Consider the following 12,951-nt stretch of genomic DNA (forward strand, 5'->3'; position numbering starts at 1 on the left):
TTTGGAATTCACATAACTCTCAGGCGAAATTCAAGTAATGGTATGAGAAAAGGCACGGTGAAAAGTCGGATTTCCATCATTTAAAAAAAATCTATTTTTTCGGTTATGACACGCGCTTGTGCGCGCTATAAAGTCAGTTCCTTCTAGTGCCGAGAAAATGTGAGCTCTGTGCCAAAATCTCAACATATACGCAAACTTTAAACAAAATGAGATCTGGTGTGAATGAAAAAAAGTCTACATTTTAAGAGCTGACACAAATTCCTGTTTCTGTCGGCTTGGCACATAACTTTGTTGGGCTGCTGTGTTTACTCAAACATACAAGAGACACGTTAATGTAAAAGAGAAAATGGTCGATGATGACAATTGTAATAAAATAATGGTTCCATCCAACTGACTGGTGTCAACAATAGAACTAATCTCTCTCTACTGTACTAGAATTGGCCTAAACGTTTTTGCCAGAGCTACTCCCCGACTTAATGATGGGAGCGACTGTTTTCCATTTAGTCTGAAATGCAGCATCGCTTCAACCCCTGATCGCATGTTACTCGTATTGATTGCAAGAGGAAACGTAGACCTTATAATTGTATTGGCAACATTTGCGTTTAAGGCCGCTTCCTGACTTACTTGCATGTTTGGTTGCCCGTGGCCTCCTATTGACGATGTCTCACAGAAGAAAAAAACGAGTATAATTGGTCTGTGCATGAGAGAGATTTGTAGGCCTATGGAGAGGCCTGTTAAGGAAAGGATCAGACGACCCCCTCTGTGAAAATGAGAGACAGACTCGCCTACCTCCACTGTCACTGATGCCGTGTGGGATTCATAACTTTGTTGCATAAAGCTCATTATCAGACTATACGTCCATGCTCTTCTCATTAGTATTGGAGGTATGGAGCTGTTTAATTCGGTGAAAGTATGCTATGCCTAATACAGGATGAGATCGAAGTAGCTATGTGGAATATTATACAGGTAATAAAATATATATTCCCATACCATTACGTGCCTATTAGCCACGAATCAATCCATACATGATAAGATTTCAATTTAACAAATAGTATGCATGACTTTGTATGAACGCTAGAGTTTTAGGAATGACCTATACAGTTAGACACGTGACGAAATGTTCTATTGGGTGAAGAGGAAACTGTTTAGGCTTCCGTAGCTGCTTCGCAGTCAAACTAGGGTGAGGAAAGCAAATTAGAAATGTGAAAATTATTCAGCCACCTTTTGAGGAATAGCAGATCAATAGAAAGTGTTTGTTTATTATTCAATAGCCTACCAACGCGTTTTGGCATATAGCTTTTAATTAGGATGCTTAGAAGACACATGATCGTATTATTATAGGCCTAAAATATGATATTAATTAATTAGAATACATGTAATTATATTTCATATAGGTTTACAATAATATAGGCTAATGTCCAACAAATGACAACAAAACTAATTCGCTACATAATGACAACATAATTTGATGAATGATTTAGTTAATATGTACATTTTCATTAACTCTATGAGTGGAAATTCACGTAATTCTAAATTAAAAACTTGTCTGTTAATTTATAACTCAACTGACACCTTTCAAACAGTAATGGCTCAGTCATTCAGTCATTAAAAAGTTCAGCAAGACAGTTCGAAGAAAATGCTAATCATGACGCAGTTTCACAAAGTAGGCTACATTATGTGATTTTCCCAAGACAACAGTTAAGTCCAAATCTTCAATAAGGTTACATATTAGTCAAAGGAAAAAGACAACCTAAATAAATAAGCACACACACACACACACACACAAATATAAAGAATTATGTTCCATTTTGGGACAAACACACGTTCGCGAGAGCAGCGCATGTCTCCTAACCTAGTCCTTTGGTGAATTGATAAATTATTCACTCAAACGATTATCTTTTTGGGGCAAAAAGGTTCACCATATGAGTCACCATAAACACCATAAAACCTCATCGCAAAGGTAGGCCTAAAACTTTACTCCGGCTGTTATTCAAAACACAAAAAATATGCTGGATACGCTAAAATAGCGCGTGCAACCCGGTCTATGCAGGAGAGTGAATTAATGATTTGTCATTTGAAAGAGTTTACTCGATGGAGACATAACAATAAGGAAGATGAACCTTTGTGTGTGGCGTGACAGGGCCAACTCTACTCTAAACGAGGTGTTTCTATTGATAAACTCTCAGGAACACTGATTAGCCGAGGTTTTAAACTACATTCCAACCAGGGGCAGCACTGAAAGAAATGGAATTTGTGTTTTACATAATGTATATTTGATTGATAAATATCACACCTTATAACAACCATGGAGTTATCAAAATAACTGTTTTCACTTTGACACTGAAGAAGTATGCCGTTTCACGAACTGAAAATGAGCACAATCCTACATGTAAAAAGTGTAGTCAAACATCAAAAAGAAGCTATCTTGGCCAGGTCGCAGTTATAAATGTGAACTTGTTCTCAACTAGTCTACCTGGTTAAATAAATGTGAAATAATAATTATATATATATATTTTTAAAGACTGCATGCATAGCTAGAAGTGTATTCCTCGTTTTCCCCTAGTCTACCATAGGGACATTCGTCTGACCTTTCTTATGCACGAGTCACATCAATCAGATGAAACAGAATGATAGGCTACATACAGTATGTCGGCATATGTGAAATCATTATTATAGAAATTGCTTGATAATTCTGAATTGTTATAGTTAGTAATCATATTATCATTTATCAGTCGGCTGTAGGCTAACATAATAATTGTCATCATATTATTACATTGGACTATTAATATAATAGGTTACTAATAATACTACTAATAATAATAATTAATAATAATTATTATTATAATAATCGTTTGATCGTTTAGTCTGGTGATGAAATATGTGACCAAATAGATTGTTATATGGATTAAGTCTCCGAAAAACTCCCCATAAACAACTTTGGGAGAATTGGAGATATGCTATAGATTTCGTTTATAGGCCTATTAATAATTAAATTTAAATTTTTAAGCCAATAGTTTAGCCTATCGATCCTTTTAGCAATTTGATAATAAACCCCAGATTGGCTTTTTACACCTGAGCGCAACACGTGATTTCTCTTTCTCATAATCAATTGCATTACTGCATAACACAGCTGCTGCTCATGTCTGGTCCGAAAATATATACAGCATTATGGCTTATTACAATTCATGTGAAATAGATGGAAACGGTGAGATTTGTCACTATGGGACGCCTCTGACTTGTACTCACTGCTTATGGCGTGTCTGTACCTCTGCTGGCCGTTGAGGAGGCTCTGTCCATTGATTAAAAGTATTGAATCCAGGGTTGGGCTGCGTCGGATCAACGACGGGCGGAAATCGGCTAAGGTCGGTGCGCTGGACACAACTTCGTTCTCGGGGCGCTGGATGTGAGCGAGTCCGAGAGAAAGGGGAGGATGGGTGACAAGGGTAGACAATGTTGGTTTATTGTCTGTGTGAGAGAGGTGTATCCTCAGCGAGAGAGAGAGAGAGAGAGAGAGAGAGAGAGAGAGAGAGAGAGAGAGAGAGAGAGAGAGCGAGAGCGAGAGAGAGAGAGAGAGAGCGAGAGAGAGAGAAAGTGTCTCTTTCGCACCAGACCAGTGCGTCGAGGAGGCTGGCTTGAGCGCTAAATCCTGCTGGAGCTCGAACCGCTGCGTGTCGCGGCGCAGAGGACTTCGTCAATGCGCACAGCTGGAGTCGTTTGATCGCACTTCGTTTCAGTCGTCACCGGTTAGAAAAGGCTGAGGCACAAATCTGTCCTCCTTTGAACTCGTTGCTGCTTCACCACCGGGAACAAGGAAAACACAAAACGCATCATCATAACCAGAAAAATTGTAACAACAGGCAAAACAACCAAGTTCCTCAAACAAAATAAAAATGTACCGAAATCACAGTGTTTGCGACACAGATAATGTTTGAACTGAAGAAAACTTGATATCCGCCAAATGGTTACAGTTTCGCGGAGAGCAATCTGATTGTGTCACGTTCAATCAGTCCCGTGTCAACCGACGCGCTAACTGACAGGCTGGTTCATGGAAGAGGGAGGCGAGCGGCAGAGAGGCGTGGAGAGACTGAAGCGAGCGCAGGGGAGAGGGGAGGAGGCATCTAAAGTCATTTGGCCTATTCCTTCCTTGGTGTTTTGCTTAAATCCAACTAATATAAAAGTCAGAATATTTTGCACTTATTTGTCTTTTTCCTTCCAAACATCAGTTTTGGCGAGACTGTGCGCCATTGCCATTCACATATATTTGATTTCTGATACAATGTGTGCCTGTGTCAGATACAAATGATGTCATTACTGATAATTAACAACGATGAACTATCATCAGAGTAGATTGGCAGGCAGATGATATAGAAAAGGGTGAGGTTTAAGTCCATGCTCAACAACGATATCAGTAGTCTAATAAACGTGGACGAAATAGCCGTCCCTGCCTCTGCCCGTCTGTTTTATTAGATGTCTTGTGTAAATACAACAGGAGTGTCAGGTGAAACCAGTTAATAATAAACCACATTCTTGATAGACAGACAGATGTCACTGGCTTTTAATACACCATGAGGCCAAAATGTTTTGTGTGGCCCTCTCGTTTATGTGCTAAAGTCAGGACGACCTCGACGAGAGAGAGAGTGACACAAAACAGTCTGTCCTAAATATTTGATAAGCTGTGTTTTATGTTTCAGGCTCTGATATGTTTAAGGTGAGTTCCAATAGCACACGGTGTGATGGTGATGAAAAACGGATATGCCGCTTCATGGTTGGCAGCCTGGCACTATGGAAGGGTTAACTTTGCTGTCTGCCTTAACTTTCTGTCTCATTGCCCACCTTGGCACACACTGATTGAATCAACGTTGTTTCCACGTAATTGCGTTGAACCAACGTGGAATAGACCTTGAATTGACATCTGTGTCCTGTGGGTCAAGACTCAAATCCCTCAGATTAAATTGGATATTAGATGTATTTTAAAGAATACTATCATGTGTTGGCCATAGGAGCATGCATGCACAACAAACATATATATATAGTTTTGGTGTTAATTAACACGGTCAAAACTTTGGAACATTTGTAAAATATTTGATGACTGGGAAATGCCCATTTACCTGCAACCGACCCCAAAACCTCGCAAAGACAGTGTGATACATCACATTGATGGGCATCAGTACATGTGAGGACCGGTCACACGACGCTACTTATGCCTTCGAGACGCATAGTTTAGCCTCCTGAATAACTGACGCAACAAGCAGGAGAGCGTCCCGGGCCTCCACGTGCGTGCCTGCGCGCGGGTCATATAGAGAGAGGGTGGGCAATATGTAGGAGATTCAGTGGCGCATGCAGCAATATTTCATGCACGTTTCAAACGATACTTTTGGTCATTCTATTACTGTTTGCAGTGTTTTGTAAGGCATGATATAGCCTAACAATTGCCATTTGCTTTACGGAATCCACGGAACAGTCTCTGGAGATGATACATGTTGTAAAAACACTTGGATCATATTTGTTTTTTAAGTGGAGGCCCATTGGTAGCAAACATCACGATGTCCAATCTCAGACAAAACCGATCAAATAATCGTCTCGAGAATGTCGAGAATGAACGCAAGACTGATATAACTTGATTTAAAGTGTCAGAGAGGGCACCTTGGAATCGTATCGTTTTTCGGTCACAGTCTTTGCCAACTCAAATTGTTAACGACACCCTTTGTCAAAAACTCTCCATAAGTCACATCAATAAAACTCTATACATGTTTCAATTTAATATTTACCAGTTATAGGCTAGAAGTGAGTGCGGCCGCAGAACCTTACCTGGTTTGGAACACGGTAATAAAGGTTCAATAACAGCTCGAAAAGTCGACCATTGGCGGTTTGGAACCGTTCTGCTGATCGCAGTGTTCTGGGTGCAGAAAACACGAGATGCGCGCTGGGGTTCGTGAGAGGGGACAGTGGCGGAACGCCGGCCAATGCGCGTAGCTCATTCGTCAATAATATTAAATATGATTATGATGATGTAGCAGTGCGTAGGCGAGAGACGAGCGTCTGGTCTGTGCATAAAGGTTTCTCAAATCGATTCTTGGAACGAACAACAATTTTTGGCCAGACAATACGATATAATTGATTTGTAAAAGTATTATAAACCAATTAATCAACATATCAACATGGGGGAGGCAAACATTTGCGGCAGGTAGCCTAGAGGAATTGGACTAGTAACCGAAAGGTTGCAAGATCGAATCCCCGAGCTGACAAGGTAAACATCTGTCGTTCTGCCCCTGAACAAGGCAGTTAAACCCACTGTTCCCCAGTAGGCTGTCATTGAAAATAAAAATTAGTTCTTAACTGACTTGCCTAGTTAAATAAAGGTTTTTAAAACATGCCATGCTATTGAAACGTGTGTGCGCGCGCTAACGAGTTGGGCGCTGTACGCCATGTGCACATTTTTGCTTTGGCATTATATATTTGACATAGTCTTCACAATCCATGCGTTGCATCACAACAAAAATAATCATGCTTCACGTGAGCAACTTCTTCGGTGTTTTAATACTGGTAGGCCTACGGCACTGAAAAGCAAGCAACACACAAGTTGAAAAAAATCCAACGCCTGTGACACACTGCACGCAGTGCCACACCACTTCATTCCAAGTACGACAGAGTCGCAGCAATGTGGAGTGCCGGAAGGCATAGGCCTACACTTAACACAACCGGTGTGCACGAAGCGTAAGTGGTAAAGGGGTGGTATAATTAAAATATCTAACACGTGCGTAAAATGCCTGGTTCATTTTCTGAAGTGATCTTTAAAATATATTTTTTCTCAATGAGAACATTTTGGGTCGTGAAATGCCCAACCTCAGCTTATATAAAGAACCCGTGGTGTTTTAAAGATGGCCCTAAAGCTAGACTGTGGCCGACGTGACCTCGGCACATATGTAATTTGTTAGACCAATGGTTTTAACTTAACCTAAAAATGTCCCTTTTTCAAATCGAAAATTATAGGTAGTCTTAATTTATACGTGAAAACGAGACGTGTAAATGGACGTGTTTGTGGCTCCTGGCAGAATGGCCTTGGCTCGACGTGTCACTTTTACAAAGCAATCTGTGTGAATTTTGTCACAAGGATAAAACATGATTTATGCGCCACTAAACTATAGAGACACGTAATTTAAAATGTCTCGAAGAACAGGCAATCAAAACTCAAATGTCCTTCCTTACAAGTGAAATAAACAAGTGTTATCGAGAATACTTGGAATGAATTTCGAATTTAAGGGGTATAAAATGTGATTTAAGTATAGATCTGTTATCTATTATCCTCAAATATGATTATTGATAGCCTATAGGCCTACTATTCTTATAAATATGTTGCTATTTTTGTCTGACACGGAATGTCTTATTATTTACACTACATATTTGAATATTACAAAAAGAGTATTAGGCTGCCTATTAAACGACAACCGTCGTATTAGTTTAATTGCTAGAAGCAAGGCGCTTGTCATGCAACCTGGCTATTGGATGTAGCCTATTGCAAAGCTGCTTGCACGCATTTGTTTCAACGCTTCACCTAAAGGCAGATGAAATGAAGTAGACGCATTTGTTTCAACGCTTCACCTAAAGGCAGATGAAGTCGACGCATTTGTTTTATCCTGTGGTATTTTTCAAATAAATGTTTTAATAACTTGATGTGCATTTCACTTCCCCTGGCAAAGCAGCTATTTCTTGTCTATTCGGGTCTTTTTAAATAATTTAACACTGCTTAGTGACTCCTTTGCATCTCTCCTGCACTTACTCCACTTCACTGTTTTCCATTTCTTGGGAAACTGGTTATCTAAAATAATACGTCCGTTGAAAGGCAGTAGTAGCAGTGTGTCTTGCACATGAGCTCAAACAAGCGTGAAACTTCCGAATGCCGTGAAACAATGAAACATTGATCTCGACAATAGCCCCAATAGAAAACAACCCGAAGAAGCTTTTACATGATTTAAATCATGAAATATCCCTAAAGCTTTCGTAAAACATGACAGTAATTATGAAGCAGTTAGAACAATTGAGCACACAGCATCCCCAGGTAAGTTGAAACAGGTCTGTCTAGATTTGGGGGGATCGAGACAAACAGACCCACAAAAAGCGTCGATTTCATTTAATTGGGATGCGAAGGGAGCGGTATTTCTGATGGAAAGTCGAAATGCAACGAATGGCCAGGCTCCAACGAGCCTCTTGTACTGTCTGACGGAGACTCGGCTAGTTACTGGATGATACAGTATCTAGATTCTAAGCCCCTCGGTGCCCACTGCGTCACTACAGCCCCAAAATAAGAAGAACAGTCTTTTATTTACTTCACCATCGAAGCCCATGCTGGGATTTGATAGGAAATCATCTGGGGATTTGACGCAGACCTCCGGCACAAAGCAAACTTAAATTCAAGAAGTCAGCAGCATAATTTAAAGGAAACTGCATCTGGAATATGTCAGCCATGATGCCGAATTAATACCACCGTTATGACTGTGTTTTGTGTTTAGCTTTGGGCAATTGGTGAAGCCTCTATGCTACAGGACAACAACACAGGGGAATGAAAAAGTGTAACCAAAATGTCAATTTAAAATAATTTCAGAGACTACTTTCAAATAGCCAGGGGTTCCCAAACTTTTATACTCGTCCCCTCTGCCAGCATTGGGTAACATCCCGCCCCACGTGCATTCAACTATTACAAGTTTCAAGAGTAAGTTTAAAGCCAGACTGAGTTCCTTTAAAAAAAATATATATATATATATTATTATGAATTGTTTTTTGGGGGGGGCGCGACCCACAGTTTGGGAACCACTGGTCTAGGCTACCGGTTCATCTGGTTTTCATTGGTCTCATTTGCTCAGTATATATTGACAGCGTGACAAAACCTGCCACTTCATGTAGAAATAGCACCACTGTGTGGAGATCTACGGAATAGCAACATAATGGATTCCACAAGTTCTCGAAATAGAAAAAAATAATAATGTAGAAATAATTTCTGCATAGAATATATGGTATTCCCTATTCCCAAACGAAAACTTGATATTGCCATTTCTTGGAGGTGGAATAATACATAGGCCTACTGTTTCTGTCTAACATACAAACTAATAAAATACTATGATTTTTTGTTGTGATATTTAGCCTATCAATTATTAGGCATATATAATACATGCATTTACTATATATATATATATATATATATTAGTAAATGCATGTATTATATGTGACTAAACCTATATATACAGTTCCTGTCAAAAGTTTGGACACACCTACTAATTCAAGGGTTTTTCTTTATTTTTCACTATTTTCTACATTGTAGAATAATAGTGAAGACATCACAACTATGAAATAACACATATGGCATCATGTAGTAAACAGAAAGTGTTAAACAAATCAAAATATATTTTAGATTCTTCAAAGTAGCTACCCTTTGCCTTGATGACCACTTTGCACATTCTTGGCCTTCTCTCAACCAGCTTCACCTGGAATGCTTTTCCAACAGCCTTGAAGGAGTTCCCACATATGCTGTGCACTTGTTGGCTGCTTTTCCTTCACTCTGCCGTCCAACTCATCCCAAACCATCTCAATTGTGTTGAGGCCAGGTCATCTGACGCAGCACTCCATCACTCTCCTTCTTGGTCAAGTTGCACTTACACAGTATGTTTTCAGTCATTGTCCTGTTGAAAAACAAATGATAGTCCCACTAAGCGCAAACCAGATGGGATGGTGTATCGCTGCAGAATGCTGTGGTAGCCATTCTGGTTAAGTGTGCCGTGAATTCTAAATAAATCACAGACAGTGTTCCTAGCAAACGACCCACACCATCACACCACCTCCTCCATTCTTTACGGTGGGAACCACACATGCAGAGAATATCCGTTCACCTACTCTGTGTCTCACAAAGACACAGTGGTTGGAACCAAAGATCTCAAATTTTGACTCATCAGACTGAAGGACAGATTTCCACCGGTCTAATGTCCATTGCTCGTGTTTCTTGGCCCAAGCAAGTCTCTTCTTATTATTGGTGTCCTTTTGTAGTGGTTTCTTTGCCACGAAGGCTCCTCTGAACAGTTGATGTTGAGATGTGTCTGTTACTTGAACTCTGTGAAGCATGCAATCTGCTGCAATCTGAGGTGCAGCTACTGCTAATGAACTTATCCTCTGCAGCAGAGGTAACTCTGGGTCTTCGTTTCCTATGGTGGTCCTCAAGAGAGACAGTTTCATCATAGCGCTTGATGTTTTTTGCAACTGCACTTGAAGAAACTTTGAAAGTTCTTGACATTTTCCGGATTGACTGACCTTCATTGTCTTAAAGTAATGATGGACTGTCATTTATCTTTGCTTATTTGAGTTGTTCTTGCCATAACATGGATTTGGTCTTTAACCAAATATGGCTACCTTCTGTATACCACCCCTACCTTGTCACAAAACAATTGATTGGCTCAAATGCATTAAGAAGGAAAGAAATTCCACAAATGTACTTTTAACAAGCCACACCTGTTAATTGAAATGCATTCTAGGTGACTACAACATGAAGCTGGTTGAGAGAATGCCAAGAGTGTGCAAACCTATCAGTCATCAAGGCAAAGGGTGGCTACTTTGAAGAACCTCAAATATAAAATATATTTAGATTTTTTTGAACACTTGTTTGGTTATTACATGATTCTACATGTGTTGTTTCATAGTTTTGATGTATTCACTAGTATTCTAGTAGTCCAAATAGTCCAAATAAAATAAGTAGATGTGCCCAAATTTTGGACTGGTACTGTATGTATGCAGGTTACTTCAAACAGTTATAACCAATAAACGAAGGCTCAGTCTGGTTTACAGTGCATTTAAAGTATTCAGATCCCTTGACTTTTTCACATTTTGTTACATTACAGCCTTATTCTAAAATGGATTTAAAAAAAAAAATTCCATCATCAATCTACACACAATAACCTATAATTACAAAGTAAAAATAATGTTTTTAGAAACGCTTGCAAATGTATAAAACACAAACAACTGAATATGTCATTTACATAAGTATTCAGACCCTTTGCTTGGAGACTTGAAATGGAGCTCAGGTGCATCCTGTTTCCATTGATCATCCTTGAGATGTTTCTACAACTTGATTGGAGTCCACCTGTGGGAAATTCAATTGATTGGACATGATTTGGAAAGGCACACACCTGTTTATATAAGGTCCCACAGTTGACAGTGCATGTCAGAGCAATAACCAAGCCATGAGGTCACAGGAATTGTCTGTAGAGCTCCGAGACAGGATTGTGTCAAGGCACAGTTCTGGGGAAGCGTACCAAAACATTTCTGCAGCATTGAAGGTCCCCAAGAACACAGTGGCCTCCATAATTCTTAAATGAAAGAAGTTTGGAACCACCAAGACTCTTCCTAGAACTGGCCGCCCGGCCAAACTGAGCAATCGGGGGAGAAGGACCTTGGTCAGGGAGGTGACCAAGAACCCAATGGTCACTCTGACAGAACTCCAGAGTTCCTCTGTGGAGATGGGAGAACCTTCCAGAAGGACAACCATCTCTGCAGCACTCCCCCAATCAGGCCTTTATGGTAGAGTGGCCAGACAGAAGCCACTCCTCAGTAAAAGGCTCATGACACCCCACTTGGAGTTTGCCAAAAGGCACATAAAGGACTCTCAGACCATGAGAAACAAGATTATCTGGTCTGATGAAACCAAAATTGAACTCTTTGGCCTGAATGCCAAGTGTCATGTCTGGAGGAAACCTGGAACCATCCCTACGGTGAAACATGGTGGTGGCGGCATCATGCTGTGGGGATGTTTTTCAGCGGCAGGGACTGGGAGACTAGTCAGGATTAAGGAAAAGATGAATGGAGCAAAGTACAGAGATCCTTGATAAAAACCTGTTCTAGAGCACTCAGGACCTCAGACTGGGGCAACGGTTGACCTTCCAACAGGACAACAACCCTAAGCACACAGCCAAGACAACACAAGAGTGGCTTTTGGACAAGTCTCTGAATGTCCTTGAGTGGCACAGCCAGAGACCGGACTTGAACCTGATTGAACATCTCTGGAGAGACTTGAAAATAGCTGTGCAGCGACGCTCCCCATCCAACCTAACAGAGCTTAAGAGGATCTGCAGAGAATAATGGGAGAAACACCCCAAATACAGGTGTGCCAAGCGTGTAGCGTCATACCCAAGAAGACTCCAGGCTGTAATCACTGCGAAAGGGTCTGAATTCTTATGTAAATGTGATATTTCAGTTTTTTATTTTTAATATATTTTCAAAAATATCTCAAACTTGTGTTTGCTTTGTCATTATGGGGTATTGTTTGTAGATTGATGAGGGGGGGGGGGGACAATTTAATCCAATTTAGAATAAGGCTGTAATGTAACAACATGTGGATAAGTCAAGGATTGTGAATACTTAACGAATGCACTGTATATGACAGGTTTTAAACCAAAACGATAAACCTATAGTTAATGTTTTTTTTTCGAACTTTAACGATAAATATTGTAATGGTCCACTGGCCAAAGTATAAGCCATGGTGTGGCCAGAGAACTGTGCCCGAAGCCACAAGCCAAGGCCCTCTGTGAAACCTTTACTAGCGAATTCAAATCGTCGGGAGGGCCACGGCAGCACCGCTCCATGCTGTCACAAACACCAACGTGGTAATTTACTATACGCTGCATCTGTGACCACACATTCCTTTAACATTGTGGAATTTTATATTCTCAGTGCTAAGACGTGATACGGAGAGCAAAGGCAAATAGGCTAGTAAAAAAAATGCAATAGCCAAATAATTATAATAATTTAATTAACCTATAGATAATACCATCAACCACAACTAAATGTTATAGGACTATTAATATAAATAATAATAGTAACAATAATTATAATAAAATAATTCCTGAAAAAATAGTCTTAATTTAATTCACGTAAAATGGCTCAGTATTCAGTAAAAGGTCTAAGCAATGTAAACCT

At 40.0% G+C, this 12,951-nt stretch overlaps 1 protein-coding gene across 7 annotated transcripts in view; it reads right to left on the reverse strand.

The window, feature by feature from the left end:
• The window catches only part of LOC135547618 (DNA-binding protein SATB2-like), a 127,765-nt gene that overhangs the window by 110,848 nt on the left and 3,966 nt on the right, over positions 1–12,951 (reverse strand). For 6 of the 7 annotated variants that reach the window (XM_064976783.1, XM_064976779.1, XM_064976780.1 and 3 more), the window contains exon 2: positions 3,247–3,397. The exons of the other annotated variant lie outside the window; for it this stretch is intronic. In XM_064976783.1, the coding sequence (XP_064832855.1) occupies positions 3,247–3,397 (151 nt within the window). The remainder of the gene's footprint in view (positions 1–3,246; positions 3,398–12,951) is intronic. 7 annotated transcript variants of the gene reach the window in all.

The sequence above is a fragment of the Oncorhynchus masou genome, chromosome 10 (genome assembly GCF_036934945.1).
Source record: "Oncorhynchus masou masou isolate Uvic2021 chromosome 10, UVic_Omas_1.1, whole genome shotgun sequence".
NCBI lineage: Eukaryota > Metazoa > Chordata > Actinopteri > Salmoniformes > Salmonidae > Oncorhynchus > Oncorhynchus masou.